The sequence below is a fragment of the Rutilus rutilus genome (genome assembly GCF_951802725.1).
Source record: "Rutilus rutilus genome assembly, chromosome: 16".
Taxonomy (NCBI): domain Eukaryota; kingdom Metazoa; phylum Chordata; class Actinopteri; order Cypriniformes; family Leuciscidae; genus Rutilus; species Rutilus rutilus.
The window spans coordinates 9,824,104-9,846,278 of NC_140224.1; the positions used below are offsets into that span (position 1 = coordinate 9,824,104).

Genomic DNA, 22,175 nt, shown 5'->3' on the forward strand with positions numbered 1-22,175 from the left:
TGTAAATCTTATTTTAATCAAAGAATTAAATTCGGGCAGATTGAGAAAAGGTGGCCAACGGTACATATTATCCACAGACAGATATTTCTTAGTGTGAAACCAGAGATGATTCTGAAAGTTCAGTGGAAATCGAGTAAGTAACCGCTGCTGAACAAACACTTTTGCTCATGTTTGTTGACAGGCCTAGTGTGCAACATAAAGACACATTTTTAAAAAGACACTTCAAAGAGAAGCAACATCTCTAACAATTTTACCATTTTATTGGAATTTTTGTAAAAATATACAATTTTAGAGTTCCAAATCACAGTCATTGTTTATAAAAACACAAAAAAGTTGTCAACAGGCAACAATGCATGAACTGTTAAACCATATATAAAAACAAACATTATACCACAAAGTTACTTTATGTTTCCACTTCTGAGTGATGGAAATAAATGTCAAATTAATGTGAACAGTCAGCTGCCAGCTACTCTCTGTGTGTCAAATCAGAACTAACACTGAGCTGTCCTCAAGACGACAGACGTAAAGGCAACATCCCACCTGGTGGGTTACTGGAAGCCTATGTAGATGATGAGAAATTACTCTTTTGGGAAGGGAGGTCATAGCAGTTTCCTCACTCTTGCACACCCATCAAAACCACATATTCCTATAGGCGTGCTGGAGTGAATGTCCTCTATAGAGCAGCGATGGCTTTAGCTGCCATCCTCCGGCCCAGGGGAAGGCTCAAGTCTGTGATGGACAGCACAGTTTTGGGTTTTGCAAGTGCCTGAAGCTTCACCAGTTCTGAAATCTGTGAAGACATATTCAAAAAGTAAAGGTTTTCCATACTAAAATTTAGAGCTGAACGATAATTTTAAATGATAATAATAAATTATGCCAAAAAATGTTTTTCAGTGTCCTTAGTACTACTTACTGTAGTAATAATAACAGTTAATTATGCACAATTACATGCAACTAACTCTATAGTAAGTACATGTTGTTAATTAATATTACTCAGTACTTAAATGAATAATTACACTGTAACAATGACACCTTAAAACAAAGTGTAACCGATTTTGATTATTGATCAAAACTTCTCATTTGAGAATTTTCTTTGGTTACACTTTATTTTACGTTGTCCTTGTTACAGTGTAATTATTCATTTAAGTACTAAGTAATATCAATTAACAACATGTACTTAATATTGGGTTTCGCTTTAGTTTAGAGGTAATTGCATGCAAAAATGCACAATTTAATGTAAATAAAGTGTTACCATTTCTTTTTACATTTCATTAGAATTTTTGCACATTCATATAAGCACAAATCAAGAGAACGCCAACTCATACGCAGAGTTTATTTTATCTCATCTAGTTTCCTGAATTATTATGTATTATTTACATCAACACACTCTCAACATTATGAAAAATGGTAAAACCTTAATTCTTAATATTATTCCAGATATTCCAAATTGTAAATTTTTTCCTATTAAAACAACAAAACTTTGTATTGTAGCACAGAGGTTGCACAAGTGCATCCACAATCGCAAACAGTCAAGTTTTTGTTTGGATTTATTACAGTCAGTCACTGAGAATGTTTGATCCCAGATTTAGTCATAGCAAATAGCACAAGCGGCCCCATGAATGAACACAGTTTGGCTGTATTAAGCTTTCTTTTGAGCAGAATAATCGCAATGAAGATCGCTAAACTCCAACAAACATGTTTGTCAGCGTTTTCAGATCATCAGCGCTTTATGCAGTGCAGAAAGAGCATGTGCACATGGTTGCCAGGTTGGGAAGATTAAGTAGAACACTAGGCAGAAATGAATCCACAGAAAAGCTCTGATTGGGGGGGGGGGGTTAAACTCTTGACATCTGGTGACCAAAGCAATGCAAGATATCAGAAATGTCAAATTATAAATATCAAGCAGACGATTATACCAATTTAAGTGAGAGAAGCAGAAATTTTAATCATGATTCAAATACGATTAATTGTGCAGCTTTACCAGAATGCTGAATGTATATCAGTGTGTGTGTTGTGCATGTATAGTACTGTAGATGATTCCCTCACCATGGTAAAGGGCAAAAATTGCAAGATACTGCCCCGGCTGCCCTGTTCTGAGCACTCCACACACTCCTCGATAAAGCTCTGAACAAACTGTGTGTGAGGGCCTGCTGTCTTAGACCCCAAAAGAGAGGAAATCAACAGGAACAGATTTGCTAGAAAGAAAAAAAAGAGAGACAAGAATCTGCTTGTAAGCACGGCTTGTAAGAGGTAGTGCAGTGGTGGTACTACAGTACAGAGATGGTAATACCATGTTATTTAATCTATATAGTGGGACTAAATGTTTATCAGATATGCAGCACAAACCTAGCACTCTGTTGAGAGGGTCTCTCATATTGACGGTGTGAAGCTGAGAAGCAGACAGTGAAGTGCTCATGGAACGGTCACCTAGAAAGATAACATCAGTTTATTTAGTGTCAGTTTTAACAGACCAAAATGTTGTAACATATATAGAAACCGTAAAAAAATTGTACTATGTCACAGTGGCCATCAAAGCGGATTTCACTATACTTCCCTTTCTCGGTTTACTGCATGAATAAAATCAACACTTTCATTTTCATCTCTTCCTCCTTTTTTAGTGAAAGTGACAAAACAGTCAATGCTTCCAGAAACTTCTTATAACAATACAGTTTTCTCGATATTCTCACTTTCTATTTTCTATCTATCCATTTACGTTTATTCATTGAGCAGATGCTTTTATCCAAAGTGGCTTACAAATGAGGAATGCAACAAGCTGTTCACCCTAAAAAGACAATAATGTGAGAAGTGCTACCAATTCAAAGTTTCAATCGTTGTCCAGATTAGTACAAGATTAGAACAGGGAGGAAAAAAAAAAAAATTCTATATTTTTAATGAAGTAACAGTTATCTTAAAGGCATTTAAAAATATTTGTATGAATTAAGCAAATAATCTTAATCTAAATGAAGGAAATGAACAAAAATGTTTTTTTGGTTTGTCTTTGAAAAATTATTTTTGGAAAATTAGTTTCATCCATTGTGTCATGGACATATTGAGTGATACTGCCACAGGAAGCTCAAAACTATCGCAAGCTATGTTGCATTTTTGTGGGGATTTTTCTGCACAATTCACATCTTACTATTATTGCAGCATAGGCAGATTTGGTTAACACGTTTCTAGATTGACTGACAGATAAAAATCGCACATTAATCCTCAGATGGACGTGATTATAATGCAGTTGTTTTTTGTGCAGCTTGTGTTAAGTGGGGCAGGCAGGAAATGACCTGGACTGGATAGCATGACAGTCTCGTCCTCATTGGAGCTAAGCAGACGCATCAGTTTAGATGGCTGTGTGTCATCCAAAGGGAACAGGCTGGTGTAGTCCTACAAACAAAGAGAGAACAATGAGTGAGACTTAAATCTTAGTTTAAGTTTTAAGAAGTATGTGCTAAAGGGGTAAGACATACATGTGTTAATTATGCAAATGTCTGTAGAATAGAATAGAATGAGGCATTTATATAGCGCTTTCATATGTACTACTGTACACCCAAAGCGCTTTACAATCATATCAGGGAATCTCTCCTCAACCCCCACCAGTGTGTAGCATCCACTTGGATGATGCGACGGCAGCCACAGTACAACGGCGCCAGTGCGCTCACCACACACCAGCTATAGGTGGAGAGGAGAGAGAGTGATATAGCCAATTCAATGGAAGAGGATTATTAGGAGGCCATGATTGGTAAGGGCCAATGGGTGGAATATGGCCAGGACACCGGGGTTACACCCCTACTCTTTACGAGAAGTGCCATGGGATTTTTAATGACCACAGAGAGTCAGGACCTCGGTTTAACGTCTCATCCGAAGGACGGATCTTACGGTCTGTAAGCATACACAGCATGACTGAGTTCAGTTAAAGTGACCCAATATGCTTTTTCAGACATTACCTTTCATGTAGTGTGTAATACAGATGTTTGTGAATGTAAAGGTCTGAAAAGTTCTAAAGATCAAAGTAAACAATAAATGGAGTTATTATCGGTCTCCCAAAGAAAAAAAAAGATTGATTTTGAACTGCCTGAAACGAGTCATCAGTAATTCCAGTCTTACTTCCTGCCCAGACCTACGTAGGTTTGTAACAAATTTGTATAATGCCAGCCTACGGTCTTCATAGGCTGCCCGCGAACAACGTCTACTTTGACCCGTCCTCAAACACCAGTTGTAGCCGAGGACTGGAAGAGATTAGTTTCTTGTTGTCGACATGTCGAGAAGACGCAGTTTTCTGCGCTGTGAAAGCAAATCCACTTAGCAAGCAATTATCAAGGATGAGCACCCAGGCTCAAATTGATACGGTAAAATTGTAACTGTTCATATCACTGAGGCTCAACTGCTAAAGAAGCCTCTGGAGCAGAAATTTAGATACAGTCATTCAAATAGGCATTTCCTTACTGACACACGCTGTAAGCGGTAGACCAATCACAACAGACTGGGCATTCTGACCAATCAGAGCAGAGTAGGCTCTCTGAAAGGAGAGGTTTAGAGAGACCAAATTCTTTATCGAACCTTTTCAGACACTGTGAAAAAAGGAGGTGATGCTGCAATATATATATATATATATATATCTCATGCAAAAGTGTAGGTGTTTTTTGACCTTGTATGCATTTAAACCTATTAGGAGACATCCAAAACAAAATTAGGAATCTTTACAAAAGCATAATAGAGGCAATATAAAATATAAATGTAAGAAACCAACCTCTATATCCTCACGTTGTCTCTTGCGCTGTCGTGCCGATGCTTGACCCTTATGATGAGACGAGTAAGAACTGAGAGCACACCACACTGACAACCTATAACACACAGCCGCACACATTATCATTTTTTCATAAAGACTTTATGAAATCAAAATAGGATTTCTGTGGCTTTTAGTTAGTTTTGAAGTTAACATCTGGGTCAATGACGTGGCGTGTCAGTTCTGGTGTCCAAAGCACATGCGTAATATTTTTAAAATACTATAAAAAAATTATACATTTTTAAATGCACTTCATTAAATGACTCAACTTACCCCTCTTTAATTACTCATGTGAGAATTCATTATAAATAATTAATCCTTAAGGAACCATTGAACTTAAAAGTCCCAAAATGTCATTCCGAGTAACTGTCCCGGCTTAAAATCTGAATACAAAAATATGACAAAAATGTAAAAAATATAAATAAAAGCATTTAAAATCTACTTGGGCATAATTCCATTGATGTTTTCAATGATACCTACAAATACAGTGATAATACTAAGCTTACTTACATTTTTATGACAGAAAAACTAATGAAAGGTCATTATGACATCAATGACCATTTTGGACCATAATGCATTTTGGTATGTCATGTGACATAATATTGTATCAAAAAGAAGACCATGAAGGAGCTCCAGAACATGTGCAAAGGTCAGTAAGCGTCACTAAAGTGACATAAAATGTTGATATTTTGACCTTTTCGGTCACTGGTGCACTTTGTAGCAATATCATGTGTCCTTTTGGATAACACTAATAAAACATTTATAATGTTTTTCTATTAAAAAAACTAGGTTACATAATTAAATAGGTTATATAATTATACATTTAAGTACTGAGTAATATTAATTAACTACATGTACTTTAGGGTTAGGGTAGGATTAGGATTTGGTTGAGGGTTAGTTGCATGTAATTGTGCATAATTTACTGTTATTACTACGGTAAGTACATGTAACATACATAACAAGGACACTGTAAAATAAAGTGTTACCAAAAACTATCTATTTGATCTAAAAGATTACCTTAAAGTGATGATAGCTAAGATGTAGTTTTCCATAGGTGGTTAAGTTAGTGCCTGATTATAAAGAAAAATATTTGTTTTGTCATTCCTGGATAACATATCATTCTAGGATAACAAAAAATCTCTGTTAGCCAGGACATGCCATCCGTTATCCAGAATGACATATGCATAACAATCTAGTTTTTAATTAACACTTGTAAACTTTTAGGCATAGTTATTATAGTTCTATTATTAACATGATTTACATAATTGTATGTTTTTTGCCATATTTTTCCTGTCGTTCATCTTGATTTCATATGATTCAATGAGTCACATGGGTCATTATCATTGAATTGAATTTTGTTATGTTAATGGTCAAATCGTTAATAATGTAATCATATTTATTAATACATCAACATTTTATTAAAGCTTTAGTATAGCTTCTGGTGTTTTAAGGTAAATTCTGTCCTTCCAGATGCCTCTGTCTAATAAAGAGAGGCAGAGACGGTTCAGAGGCAGGATAAACGCAGATGCAGAAGCTAGGGCTGAGTATCTTGGAAGGAAGAGAGCAAGGTATTATAGTGATGACTCAGTGGAATGATAATGTGTCAGTAACAAGCAAACTTAAAGCTGCAGTCCGTAGCTTTTTTGGGTTAAAAATGATCCAAAATAAATTGAGCAAGTACATAACCAGCCAGTGTTCAAAACTATCTGCTTGCCTTAGCTCGATTCAAAACGGTAAGCTTGTAATAATGTTTTTAATTCCAGTGGTACTGGTGGATTTCCGCGGGAAATTCGAGCACGCGTTATTACGTGTGAGGATGTTGCAGGTGGAGATTTATAGCCTTTTCTTGCAGCACTTGATATAATTAAACTTATCAATTTGATGGCGGATCCAGAAAGGTTCAAACGACAATCACCAGTGACAACTAGAGATTCACCCGAACAAACGCAAAAGACTTCGGACTTCAGAAAAAAAAAAAAAAAAAAAAAAAAAGAGACTGCAACCGGGCCCATGCGAAAACAAGGATACATATCGGAAGGGCATTAAATGTAGTCACGCAATGCTGATGTTGTAAACATTAACAATTTGAGGACAAAGTATAATTTGCACAGTTTGACGTGATATAAGCAATCGTTAGATTTAATCGGCGCGATTTACTGCAATGCTTTTTTCCCTTAGTTGGTCAGACTCAGAACAAAAGTGGATGTAACTTACTGGTTCAGACGACATTTCCCGGTGAAAATTCTAATGTTGGTCATACTTCCAAAAAGTAGAATCTCTCATTTGCAATAAGCCTAAATGTTTTAGCTGTATAATGTGTTGGACTATACCCTTGGCCATTGTTTATGAAGCATTATAGTTTTACAGATTTACTGTAATATTTTGAAAATATGATTGTAATGAAATTGATGTAATTACAACCTGCATCTAATACTCTAATAATTATTATTGTGTGTAGCTACTACAAATCAAGGTAAATTCCCAAAAAGCCTGTACAGCAGATGATCCCTTCTGCTGCAAGAACAAAAGGGAGCAGTGGAGGGTAAAACAGAGGAATTGGAGGGAAAGATTAAAGCAGATCAATGAATTAAGGAATGACACTCCAGTCTCAATGAATGAGTCTAATCTTGAAGAACCCCAACCCAGAGAGCCAGATAACCCCTCAAGAGAATGTCCAGCCACTTGCTTCGTCTACTCCAGAAAGAAATGATGGCAACGTGCGAACAAAAAACGCAAACAAAAATAAACTAAAGAATGAAATAGTCAAACTTCAAAGACAACTTGCTCTGTCAAAAAAAAAAAAAAAAGAAAAAAAAAGAGAAACTAAGAAAATGTTTAACAAAACAATAGTACAGCACGTCAATGAAAAACGCAAGTCACAGGGAGCCAAGAGGCTTGCTGCAGTAAAGAAGGCAGAGGTTACTCACTTCCTGTGTAGGGATGAAAATAGTAGACTTCTACCAGAAAAAAAAAAAAAGAGACAGTTCAAAGAAGAGTCCTACAAAAGTCAATGAAAGAGTTACATTTACAATACAATAAAGAAACACAAAAAGGAACTCACACTTGTCATACAGACAGTTTGTGTGCTTGCGCCCCTTTTACATAACGGAACCTAAAACAAGTGATCGCAACACATGCGCCTGCATTGACCACGAAAACGTTCAGATGCTTGTGGAGAAACTATTTCAAAGTGGCTTTGTAAAAGTGGCAAGGATTTCAGAGTTGTTGGCATCCATTGTGTGTGATCCTCTAAGAAAGGATTGTATGTATCGTGTCTGTGTTAAGTGCTGTTGCAAAAAAGTGTAAATAGCCCCTCAAGAACAGAACACCACCACCACATGGCTACAGTGGGAAAGGGTCAAGACCGTTCAAAGGTCAAGAATTCACAAACTTTGTGGGGAAAAAAAACGAATGTGGAACGTGGCAGGACCTACAATATGAATGAAATGAATATTACTGAATGAAAAACTTGATCTGCTTGCCAAACACCACTACAACTGGATACACCAGGTTGAGCAGTGCAGACAAGTGAAGGAAACCATCAGTGACACAGAGGTAGTGGTCCACATGGATTTCTCTGAGAACTATGCTTGCAAGCTCCACACCGAGAAGTCGTAAACAGGCCACAATTCACACCAGTGTGGTCTACACATCAGATAGGAGTCAATCATATGCCACAATTTCAGACAGCCCACGTCATAATGAAAGAGCTGTGTGGGCACACATTGAGCCAATTTTAAAGAAGTTGAAGGAGCAGAATCCCACTCTTACAACCATCCATTTCATGAGTGACGGGCCTGTTACCCAATATAGAAATAAGCGCAACTTTTGACCACACTGCCGTTTATTTTGGGCTTCAAGGAGGAGACCTGGAATTTCTCGGAGAAAGCCCATGGTAAGGGAGCACCAGATGGCGTGGGTGGTGCTGTAAAGCGCACGGCTGATCAGAGGGTGAAAATGGGAGAAGATATTCAGACACCAAAAGAGCTCTATGAAGCTTTACAGAGCACAGCCTCTTCAATCAAGTACTTTTGGGTGTCAGAAGAGGACATCCTAAGACAAGATGAAGCTGTACCGGAGAAGCTGCCTGTTGTGAAGGGCACAATGAAAATTCACCAGATTGTGTCTCTTACCCCTGGACGGTTTAGGCACAGAGAGCTGTCCTGCTTCTGCAGCCGAGGGAAGGGTAACTACTGTGACTGCTTTAGTCCCAATGAAGTGGACATGAATTGCATAGATGTGTGTGAATTACCCACCAATGCTCCAGCAACAACACCACATCTTACTATGACACCAGATATTGTTGGAAGGTTTGTGATTGTTAAATATGATGCCCAGCCATTTGTAGGCCAAGTCCTGAATCTGGTGGGTGATGATGAACTTGAAGTGAGCTGCATGCGACAGACAATGGGCAGAAACGCCTTTGTGTGGCCAACCACCCCAGATGTAAAATTTTATTACATATCTGACATGCAAGCCATCCTATCGGAGCCTGAGCCATTAACAAACCGCTCGTCACAACTATGTATCCCAGACTGGGAGAAATTCCAAAACATGTGGTAGTCACATCACATGCCCACACTCATTGGGTGTCAAAGGTTCCAATCTTCAGTGTCACAGAACAGAAATGTCTGAAATTCATTTGGAAATGTTCAAAAGTTCCAATCTTCCCTTCATTAACAGTGCTGTGAATTTGATGATTAAATACGTTTGTTACACAAATGGTTACGTGAATGTATGAAATATATGAAATGCTGTTGCATTTAAGTGTTGGCTGAACGAATTTACATAAAAAACATGTTGATTAAACTTTTTTATATCATTAAAAACGTGTCAGTGTCTCTTACTTTGTTTCAAAGTAAGTGTTCATTTTGGAAAGAAAAATGATACCTAGGATGGTTTTTATGGTAATCCTGAAAAATATTGCAGAATGTCCTTCCGTCTAACGGTATGTCATTCTGACTAACAATGACAGGAAATTAATGTAACCCATATTTGTGTGTTAGATTACACAATGCTGTTTTTCGTTGAGTTAAGGATAAAACAATTATTATTTACTTTATTGGAAAACATTTTGAATTTTGAGTTATCAGCAGCCAAAAATTAGCCCATGTCTATATAAAATTGATTATATTAATTGTGATTAAAATGTAGTTTTTCCGAGCACTAATTGTTTGTTGAGCTCCAATTATGGATATCAGTACATTTGTATATGCCAACAATGGTAGAAATGTAATGTAATTTAAAAATTCATTACGTTACCCAGGAATTACCTTTTCATGGGGAAAAAGATCTGATTCACCAAAATGGTTAATTACATTCTTGAAATGTGTACATGCCATTGCATTACATACACAACACTATACCGTATAGAAAGTCCTAAAATGTGAAATTTTTGCCTGTTTTTTTTTGTTTGTTTTTTCACATTTTATATTCTTATCTGTCATTCACCCATCTACATGCTAGTTTACTTTGAAAGGTTGACAGAAAAGACATTTAAAATGTAGTCTCTCCTCTGCGTTAAAGCAGGTGTTCCCCCACGCAAATTCTGTCAGATGAAAGGTTTACATCTAGTAAGGGTGATTGACCTCATATAAATGTTCATTTAACTAACTGTAAATTAAAAAAAGAGAAACCAAGGAAAAAGCCTGACAACTTCATATTCATCACAACGGATGTCCGTTTTGAATCTCAGACTGACAAAAAGAGGAAGCAGATGAAAGAAAGCAAGTCAAAAGAGGAAAGAGTTCATTCATACATAAATTCGTAATTCATTTATGAATAGGGTTGGGAATCTTAAGAAATCTTTCGGTTCCGCTTCCCGATAAAAAATAAAATAAAATAGTAGTGAGAGGAAAATGCACAATCCTTTGTCTGTTATGTCTTATTATACTTGTCAAATGAGTTTAACAGACTGATAATGTCAACAAATTCAACATATTTAGCAATTTTTCCAAAAATGTATTTTTCTGAAGGAAAATAAACATTTCTGCATTCTCTAGGATAATTTGGGGCCTCTCCTATAGGGGAATTATCACCCTACATCACACGGCGTCACGCAGGTTCTACTGCGCATGTCGGGACCAAAAGACAACATCCGGAAAAATTTCGTGTTGTGCAGTCGGTTGCCAGAATCGCAAATCTGTATAAAAAATGTTTGTTAATCGAACTATTAGTATTATTCTTATCCGTATCCGTGTAATGATCAGCTGTTAAACAGGTCTTTCTGCAACCACGATGCGCGCGCATCCCGGATGTTTACAAACCTATAATTGGTCTATAGCTTATTGTATCTCCAGCAGTGGAGAATACCCTCTCAGAAGGGGTAGAATATACTTGAACACACATGTAAGATCCAGACAGGTGAAACATAATATTCATAAAGACTTCACTTGTTTCATTACTGGATGAATCAGCGCTCTAGCAGTTAATAAAAAGAACTGCATGTGTCTTCCGGGAGAACATTGTAGACGGAGCTACTTCTCAATGTTTGTGTCTATGACGTGGGTGAGTGACGCGAGTGAGTCACGCAGGCACTGGGCTACTCCACAGCGGTGCGGTGCCGACCCGACCGGTGTAAAGTAGTCCGAGTCTAAACGCTTATTACAGGCTTACCGTAGTGATTCAGGTTAAGACAAAAACACGGTTTGAAAAAAGGCATTCATGATGTACTCGCTCATTATATACATTTTATAAATTCTGAACATAAAAAAAAAAAAAGAGTTACAGACTGCAGCTTTAACAGTCATTCAGATGTAATCGATACACTTATTATTTGAAGCGACTTTCAAAAGGTGATTTACTCTGTTCTGGTTGCTACCGTAGACATTGGTGTTTATACTCGAACTATAAACTTTTATCTCAGTATTTCTATAATCATTTGAATATTTGTAACACAGAAATATCGATACTGTGTGGTTGAAAAGACTGAAAGTGAAGCTGTATCATATATATTGACAACTGCTATCTCTGGGTCAGCGACAGTGCAAACAGATTTGAATGTGCTGGTGTGAAGTTTTTGTCATTTAGGAATAAGATCGCATGGGTGTCTGAATCGAGATCTAGATCGTTTAAAGATTAATCGTGCAGCTATACTGTCTTTATACTCTCTCTGCGTTGATATCTGACACAATACATATATGAGTAGCACGAGGGCCAGTACATTCATTACTATTTTAATATTCATGAGGTGAGACGGCGCTATTAAAGGATAAGTTTCCAGCACTTCGCCCACACGTCGCACCAGAACCGTTTTCGGAACCGAAACTTAGGAATTTTTCACGGATCCGGCATTTTTCAAAAACACTAATGGTTCTGGATAATAACCGATTTTCGGTTCCCAACCCTATTTATGAATCATGTTCAAATCAACAACAACAACAAAAAAAGCACAAAAATAAATAAATAAAATTAAGTTAGATAATCTTAATATAATACATTTAAAATCAATATAAATTGTATTTATAATAAGATATTAAATAAAATAATTTTAAGCCACCATGTGTCTCTTTTGGAATTGTTCATTTAAAAAAAAAAAAAAAAATTGTTAATGGGGGGAAAAAATATATAGATTTTTTTTTTTTTTTTAAGTTTACATTTTAATTGTATGGTTTTTTTTGTATTTCAATTAAGTTAATGTTAATATATTAATAGTAATATTTATATAAATTGTATTCAGAATAATAAATTAATTTAAATAATTTGGATCCTGCTGCCCCCTTGGAAGGGTGTTCTGAGTGCCTGTTTTGATTAGTCCACCAGTTATATTTATGCTTTCAGTATAAAAAGTAGTATCATATTAATACTGTATATTAAAAAAAAGGGCTGTACACAAATAATAAAACAAAATTATACCCAACTTAGGATTTCGTTTATAATTTAGTTACATTCAATCTGCCTGCGCAAATATTTACACTCGAATACAACATATAAAAATAACAATATTGCAAATTGTGATTCTGTTCCATTTTTTAGCATTATAGGGATCCCTTTCTTTCTCCTGCTGAACACAAATGAAGATAGTATTTTTTTTTTTCTCCATACTATGGAAGTCAATGGAGCCCATCAACTGTTTGGTTACCCATATTCTTCAAAATATTTTCATTTGTGTTCAGCAGGAGAAAGAAATTCATACAGGTTTGTAACAACTTGAGGGCGAGTAAATGATCACAGAATTTTAATTTAAGGGTATCCCTTTAAGGCCTAGGATGAATCCTATATAATTTAAATATCCTTAGTCATACAGATTTGGAATGACAAGAGGGTGAGTAAACCTTATTGCTTTAAGTGTACCTTAAGTGTAAGTGTAGCCTACTTTAAGTGCTTTAAAGTGTGCAATGTATTCACCACAATTTTAACACAAAATGCTATTTAAAAAAGAAGAGAAAAAAAGGCCATACTTTGCCAGGGCTCTTCCAGGCGGATCTACCAGGCTGTGCCAATGGGCAGGGTCAGTGAGGAGACGTGGCAGAATGTGTCCCAGCAGGGTGAGGGTGATCTGCTGTGTGTCCAGGCAGAAAATACTGTACAGCAACTCCACCACACGAGACGCCCACTCTTTACGGGTCTCCTTCAGGAGCTCCTACAACACAAACACATGCACAAAAGTCAGATTACAGGTACAATTCATTCACCCTCAATCTTTAATAGTGCAATCCCAAACACATTTACCTTAACCAGGTTGTTAGTAAACCAGAAAACCCCTCCCATATGTAGTAGGTTCTCAAAGAGATGAAATGCATGGGAGTCCACCCAGCCCTTCTCCAGAACCTCCCTAAATTGGGTTTGCAGAGCCTGGTGGATGGGCTGGCGTGCTGGGAGAAGGTTACGGTAGGGAATAACCTCCTGACCTTCGACCGCTGGCCGCAGGGACAGTCCAGTCTGCTGAAATACATCAGCACACATGTGCTCCAAGATAGAACTCATGATCACCACACTGGAGAAGGTGTGAGAGAAAGAGGGAGACAAATACCAGTCTTTCAGGGCTATTCAATTCTGTACCTGGAGGACCACGATCAGCAGTGTTTAGTTCCAACCCTAATCAAACACACCTGTCAGAAATCTTGAAGACCTGGAACTAAACACGGCAGTACATGGCACACAACTTTCATAAATTATTTTATGTGCTGTCAAAATTAGTGCGTTAACGTATGCGATTCATTTTTTCAGTTCAAACCGTTAAAAATATTTAACGCAATTAACTCAGCATCCGTTTTTTTTCTGTACGATTTTTTTTAATCAAATGACAGCACTAATATATATATAAATATATATATATATAATTTCAGTTTGCATCTTAATTGCATGTTTTTTTTAGCATTTCAATTCATTTAGATAATCTTAATATAAACATATTTCAGATCTCATGACCTGTAGTTTACTTCATAAGATTTAGTGTGGTTATGTAGTGTTCCCTACCGCTCATGGTAGAACTGCAAAGTGTTTTCTCCTGACATAGGAGTCATGAGCTGACGAATCATAGTCTGAGGTTTATCTCTCTCATCCAATCCTAGCATCCGAACATGAGCCACCAGCCACGCCACTGCACAGATGGCCATACTGCACACCTTCCCTTTGATGTTATCAGTGATCTTCTACACTCACAGAAAGAGAAAGAGATTTCTTCAGTTACAGCCATAAAGATGAAACAAATGTATTCTGACAATATGGCACAACTCATGACTCTTATTGCTTTAGAATCTTTGAGCCTGGTTAGGGCCCCATTAATGTCCTCACCTGAACAGCCTCTACTGATAAAACTCCATTCTCCCAGGCATTGAGAACCTCCAGTATAGCTGCTGGAGTACTGAGGCATATTTCATGCCATTTCATCGAACTGGAGAGAGATAGAAAATGTTTTACTAATAGATCCTTAAGACAGAAAAAAAGCAGCACAAAACCAAACAACCACAACCAAAAACTTCCTCCATTTATTGAAACCAAACTGCTAAATATTAATTTAGAAGCCATAGCTCATTAACATATGAACCTTGATTCAACAATTCAAAAATAGTTTCCTGAAGTTTTTATAAACAAGATTGTCCTGTTCCACGAATAAGCAAATTCTTAATCAAATGCAGTATATACACTGAAAATATGTGATTTTGGATGCAAAAATATACTAATTCCAGCTTTGTTAACATTTTATTCAAAGAAACTCTTTCATTTTACCATACTATTTGGTATTTAGTAAATTATGTTTTAACAAAGGTCATTTTAAAGGTGCACTATGCAGGACTTTCTAAAAAAAAGAAATAGACTCGTGCAAAAATAATGCCTCTAAATTATTAAGTTGGCTTGAGAAAGCCAACTTACTGAAATCCTATTTAAACTTATTATTATTCTTCTGACCCTAAATTTTAAACTCTAACTCCTCCTAGAGCTTTAACTCTACATACTCCAAACTCAGATCAGACCTTCAGACTGTTCTGACTTAGTGTGCTATATCTTTCTATCTAACTATCTTTCTTTCTAACTAACTTATCTATCTTTCTTTCTAATCTATCTATCTTTCTAACTAACTTACCTATCTTTCTTTCTAATCTATCTATCTTTCTAACTAACTTATCTATCTTTCTTTCTAATCTATCTATCTTTCTAACTAACTTATCTATCTTTCTTTCTTTCTAACTAAACTATCTATCTTTCTAACTAGCTTATCTATCTTTCTTTCTAACTAACTTATCTATCTTTCTTTCTTTCTAACTAATCTATCCATCTTTCTTACTAACTTATCCATCTTTCTATCTAACTTATCTTTCTAACTAATCTATCTTTCTAACTAACTTATTTGTCTTTCTTTCTTACTAATCTATCTATCTTTCTAACTAACTAATCTATCTTTAGTTAGATTCTTTCTTTCTTACTTATCTATCTATCTATCTTTCTAACTAATCTATCTATCTTTCTAACTAACTTATCTATCTTTATTTCTAACTAACTCATCTATCTTTCTTTCTAACTAATCTATCTTTCTTTCTGTCTAACTAATCTCTTTTTAACTAAGTTTTCTATCTATCTATCTATCTTTCTTTCTAACTAATCTTTCTATCTTTCTAACTAATCTATCTTTCTAACTAACTTTATCTATCTTTCTAACTAACTTATCTATCTTTCTAACTAACTTATCTATCTTTCTCTCTTTCTTTCTAACTAATCTATCTTTCTTTCTAACTAACTTATCTATCTTTCTTTATAACTAACTTATCTATCTTTCTTTCTTTCTAACTAATCTATCTCTTTCTAACTAACTTATCTATCTTTCTAACTAACTTATCTATCTATCTTTCTTTCTAACTAACTTATCTATCTTTCTCTTTCTTTCTAACTAATCTATCTATCTTTCTAACTAACTTATCTATCTTCCTTTCTTTCCTTCTAATCTATCTATCTATCTATCTTTCTAACTAACAAATCTATCTTTCTTTCTGTCTAACTAATCTATCTATCTTTTTAACTAACTTTTCTATCTATCTTTCTTTCCAATTAATCTTTCTATCTTTCTAACTAATCTATCTTTCTAACTAACTTTATCTATCTTTCTAACTAACTTATCTATCTTTCTAACTAACTAATCTATCTATCTTTCTAACTAATCTATATTTCTTTCTAACTAACTTATATATCTTTCTTTCTAATCTATGTATCTTTCTAACTAACTTATCTATCTTTCTTACTAATCTATCTATCTTTCTAACTAACTTATCTATCTTTCTTTCTTTCTTTCTTTCTCTCTCTTTCTTTCTAACTAATCTATCTCTCTTTATAACTAACTTATCTATCTTTCTTTATAACTAATCTATCTATCTTTATAACTAATCTATCTTTCTTTCTAATCTATGTATCTTTCTAACTAACTTATCTATCTTTCTTACTAACTTATCTATCTTATCTATCTTTCTTTCTAAATAATCTATCTATCTTTCTAACTAACTTATCTATCTTTCTTTCTTTCTTTCTTTTTCTTTCTAACTAATCTATCTCTCTTTATAACTAACTTATCTATCTTTCTTTATAACTAATCTATCTATCTTTATAACTAATCTATCTTTCTAATTAACTTATATATCTTTCTAACTAATCTATATTTCTTTCTAACTAACTTATCTATCTTTCTTTCTAATCTATGTATCTTTCTAACTAACTTATCTATCTTTCTTACTAACTTATCTACCTTATCTATCTTTCTTTCTAACTAATCTATCTATCTTTCTAACTAACTTATCTATCTTTCTTTCTTTCTTTTTCTTTCTAACTAATCTATCTCTCTTTATAACTAACTTATCTATCTTTCTTTATAACTAATCTATCTATCTTTATAACTAATCTATCTATCTTTCTAATTAACTTATATATATCTTTCTAACTAATCTATATTTCTTTCTAACTAACTTATCTATCTTTCTTTCTAATCTATGTATCTTTCTAACTAACTTATCTATCTTTCTTACTAATCTATCTATCTTTCTAACTAACTTATCTATCTTATCTATCTTTCTTTCTAACTAATCTATCTATCTTTCTAACTAACTTATCTTTCTTTCTTTCTTTCTCTTTCTTTCTAACTAATCTATCTCTCTTTATAACTAACTTATCTATCTCTCTTTATAACTAACTTATCTATCTTTCTTTCTAACTAATCTATCTTTATAACTAACTTATCTATCTTTCTTTCTTTCTAACTAATCTATCTATCTTTCTAACTAACTAATCTATCTTTCTTTCTTTCTAACTAATCTTTATTTCTTTCATTCTTTCTTTTTAATTAATCTTTCTTTCTAACTAATCTATCTTTCTTTCTAACTAATCCATTTTTTTCTTTCTTTATTAGTATTCTTTCTTTCTAACTAATCTATCAAACTTTAAACTACGTTAAATTCTACAAACTCTCTGGTCCGGCTTTCTCAAGCCAACTTAAAGTTTGTCTCAACAAACTTTTTTTTCTAGTTATGTATGGTCCGCTAGAAGTGTGTGGTGGTGTTTGTGTCTACAGAGACACTGCACTGTGCCTGATTAAAAACGTAAATACATGTAATATGTGCCATTTATACTAAGCAAGTCATAAAAAATTAAATACACATTCTTCAACATAAAATTGCATATGTGCTTATATTAGAATTTCTTTTCATTGAAGTGGCATGAAAAACCTGTGGCTTGAACTGCTCAATGGCTTTTGATTTTTGAGAGGTTGAAGAACTATAAATGCCCACAACCATCTTTTCTAGAAACAGCAGCAGTCAGCACACAGAAATTCATCAACATTTTCATAATAACAAAATTAGCTGGAACCGTGAGAATCTGCCTCTCTCATCACAGATGCATCACACAAAATGAGTCAGCCTTAACTGATATTACACTAGAATTACTTACCTCATGTAAATGGAGATATAAAACATTGGTAACACTTCATAATAAGGTTTCATTAATTAACATTATTTAACTACTTTAGTTAACATGAATTAAGAAAGAATGAATAATACTTCTACAGCATTTATTAATCTAAATTAATGTTCATTTCAACATTTACTAATAAACTATTAAAATCAAAAGTTGTGTTAGTTAACAATAATTAATGCACTGTGAACTAACATGAACAACTGTATTTCTATTAAATACTGTAACAACTGTTTTGTTCATTGTTAGTTCATGTCGTCATAATAGAATAACGTCATTAAAGAACAGAATAATTTTTTTTTTATATCCAATCAGAGGAACCATCATTTTAAACAGCCGGTGTAGACATGAATATTCAAAATGTTAAAATGTAAGAAGTAAAATACAGTAAAAACAAACAAACAAACAAACAAACAAACAAACAAACAAACATTAAATGAAGACGTTTTCCACATATTATCGACCAGCTCTATACATAACGTTGGATTTATAACTATATTCAACTTTATTTGCATACATACAGTACCCTCATGTAAAGCGATATATACTATAGCACATCTCAAATGATTGATTGTCTATATTGTCAAAAAATGTAAACAATATTATCGCACAGCTCTATATAAAGTTGGATATATAAGTACATGATGAATATTATCTATACAGTAAAGATAAGCATTTCATCATTTTCATTTATAAGCACTAAATAATATATATATATATATATATATATATATATATATAGTCAAAAATGGCATGCAGGGAATTTTTTGAGGCGAAAATGTTTGAGAAATGACAAATAAATTGTTGAAGCAATTCACAAACAGTTTGAACCGATTCATAGAAATAAATTAAACTGAACTCTAACACAGCTACTGAAGTGGACGTTTTATGAAGATGTTAATGTGACAAGAGTGATTGATGTGAAGAAGCACTTACACAAGCTTCATCTCAGAGGAAGAATTGAGCAGGGCCACCAGACTCTCCACCTTCCCAGACTCAGGTCTGAAGCAGGGGTGGTCTGGATTCAGGGTTTTCCCTTCCTCTGGCATGCAAGTCTGCAACCAAGTCTCAAAAAAGGGTGTCTCGCTCGATGGGCTGGGGTCCGAAAGAATCACCTGGACAGACAAGAAAAAGGATTTCAATGACTCAGGTATAGGAGAACGCCTAAAAAAGAAGTGTTCTGTGATGACAGGATGTGGTTACGAATTATGTAATGATGTTACACAACTTCATCAGACTGTAACACCCTTTTGCTCTATAGCTCAAACACTTAATCTGTAGAATAAATATGTGTGAAACTGACCTCTGACCCATAGGTCTGCACGACATGACACAACATAAGGAAGGAAATGTCAAACAGCAGAGCTCGTACTGACGCAGACTTCGCTGGAAAGTATATTCACAGGTGTCATGTTAAAAGTGTGAATATAAACCACACACTAAAGCTAAAAATTATCAAAGCAAGTTCACACGGCATATGCGGCCCGTATTACTCTAGTAACACTCAAGGACAGAGTGTCCTTCACTTTCCGTTATAATTTAGAAAAATACATGAAGATGACAATTTTAAAAGTGTCCCGAGATTTTATCTTGCATGAACATATTAGCCTAATGCCCATCTGAATAATAACTGATTAACAGGTTATTAATTGTAGCAAAATAAAGCACATGGACTTACATCCTTCTCCACTGATGTGTTTTGGAAACTCATTAAGCCTGAAAGATAACAGCAAATATAAATATAAATATATATATATATATATATATATAAATATAGACACTTTGTTCATGTATTTATCTGAGGAAATATAAGATGATCCTGATGCAATGTATCCAGTTTATGTCATATTGTCATACTTGATAAATTTGCGAGCGAAAGATTTGAGCTTTCCAGTCGCTGCGGCAGCGGCCAGTAGCAAATCAAGACTTTTCCCTGAGAGCATGTGACCCAAAACTCCCAGCAGCCCCTCAGGAGACTTAGAATGATCTGCATCCACAGTCTAGACAACCAGAAAGAGAAGAAAATTGGTCAGCTAACAGGTTACAATAAGGTTCCATTTGTTAATATTAGTTAACATATAATTCAAAAGCATGTATTAATCTTAATTTCAACATTTACTAATACATTATTACAATAAAAAGTTGTACCTGTTAATATTATTTAATGAACCTGAGCTATGAACTAACAATGAGCAGTTGTATTTTTATTAAATAAGGGGTAACTCTTTATTTTACAGTGTCCTTGTTATTATGTAACGTACTTACCACAGTAATAACCGTAAATTATGCATAATAACATGCAACTAACCCTCAACCAAACTCTAATCCTACCCTAACCCTATAGTAAGTAATTGTAATTAATTCATATTACTCCGTATTAAACATATAATTGTTGTAACTATGACACCTTAAAAATAAAGTGTAACCAAATAAGAGTTAAAGAGTAATAAATACTGTATTGTGCATTGTTAGTTAATCTGTATTAACTAACATTAACTAATGAGACTTATTGAGATTTTGTTTTACTCAAGTAAATATCATTGAGAGCATGAAACCATTAACCAACTCATTTGGAAGAGACAGACAACATATTCAAAATCATATTTCACTCTAATAGAAAAAAGATATATATACATTTTACATAATGAAAATAAAGCCTATTTCCAGGACCATTACTTTTTTTATTTTGACATTATTTTTTTTAAATAACAATTAAGCACATTTTCCCTCCAAATTCTGATGACAAATTTTTTTTTTGCTCTAAAACACTGTACATATAATACTATAAAGTATAAAATACTGTAAGGTAAACTGTCATGAAAATGAATTAATGTTTCATCAAAACACCATAACTGGATCAGCCGGTGCAGTCTTGAGTTCATCTGTCTCCACTTTTGAGTGCCACGCTCACATCTCAAAAACTGATGCACAGAAATACAGTGAGGAAAATAAGTATTTGAACACCCTGCTATTTTGCAAGTTCTCCCACTTGGAAATCATGGAGGGGTCTGAAATTGTCATCGTAGGTGCATGTCCACTGTGAGAGACATAATCTAAAAAAAAAAATCCAGAAATCACAATGTATGATTTTTTAACTATTTATTTGTATGATACAGCTGCAAATAAGTATTTGAACACCTGTCTATCAGCTAGAATTCTGACCCTCAAAGACCTGTTAGTCTGCCTTTAAAATGTCCACCTCCACTCCATTTATTATCCTAAATTAGATGCACCTGTTTGAGGTCGTTAGCTGCATAAAGACACCTGTCCACCCCATACAATCAGTAAGAATCCAACTACTAACATTTTAACAATTTGACATTTTAAAGGCAGACTAACAGGTCTTTGAGGGTCAGAATTCTAGCTGATAGACAGGTGTTCAAATACTTATTTGCAGCTGTATCATACAAATAAATAGTTAAAAATTCATATATTGTGATTTCTGGATTTATTTATTTTTTAGATTATGTCTCTCACAGTGGACATGCACCTACGATGACAATTTCAGACCCCTCCATGATTTCTAAGTGGGAGAACTTGCAAAATAGCAGGGTGTTCAAATACTTATTTTCCTCACTGTAAATCGCCTACATTTTTTTTTTCCGATAATTCGTAACACACGGATGAACATCACAATGCAGAATAGAAAATCTGTCACTACTTCGGTTTCATCGCGACTATAAACAGGCTAATTTCTTTCTTTTTTGATATTGGGGTAAAATATAACTTGCACAAGTTTTTAACAGACTTTGTGAGATTCCAAGACAATCAATATAAAATGATATAAAATCAGCTGATGACCTTAAGGATGTTGGTGACTGTTGGTTCGGCTCTCAGAATGAGGCCTGGGTTGGGCTGAATATTGGCATTCTCTGCTGTCTTCAGTCTGGGCGCATGTTCTCTGTCCTCAGTCCTGAGGAAAAAAAACATGGCACAGAGATAGAAATCAACAAGGAACATAAATAAAGAATGGGCATGTTGCCACATTTTAATGATATAATAC

General features: G+C 34.5%; 1 protein-coding gene across 1 annotated transcript in view; it reads right to left on the bottom strand.

Annotated features, from left to right (window-relative positions):
- Nucleotides 1–244: 244 nt before the first annotated feature.
- med24 (mediator complex subunit 24) overlaps nt 245–22,175 on the bottom strand; it is a 35,066-nt gene continuing 13,135 nt past the window's right edge. The window contains exons 13-26 of the mRNA XM_084433541.1: nt 21,974–22,085; nt 20,030–20,172; nt 19,851–19,888; nt 19,476–19,558; nt 19,109–19,287; nt 14,516–14,615; nt 14,198–14,373; nt 13,451–13,715; nt 13,180–13,361; nt 4,745–4,838; nt 3,282–3,381; nt 2,347–2,427; nt 2,047–2,195; nt 245–790 (exon numbers count right to left, since the gene is read on the bottom strand). Of these exons, the coding sequence (XP_084289667.1) occupies nt 674–790; nt 2,047–2,195; nt 2,347–2,427; nt 3,282–3,381; nt 4,745–4,838; nt 13,180–13,361; nt 13,451–13,715; nt 14,198–14,373; nt 14,516–14,615; nt 19,109–19,287; nt 19,476–19,558; nt 19,851–19,888; nt 20,030–20,172; nt 21,974–22,085 (1,819 nt within the window). The 3' untranslated portion in view covers nt 245–673. The remainder of the gene's footprint in view (nt 791–2,046; nt 2,196–2,346; nt 2,428–3,281; nt 3,382–4,744; nt 4,839–13,179; nt 13,362–13,450; nt 13,716–14,197; nt 14,374–14,515; nt 14,616–19,108; nt 19,288–19,475; nt 19,559–19,850; nt 19,889–20,029; nt 20,173–21,973; nt 22,086–22,175) is intronic.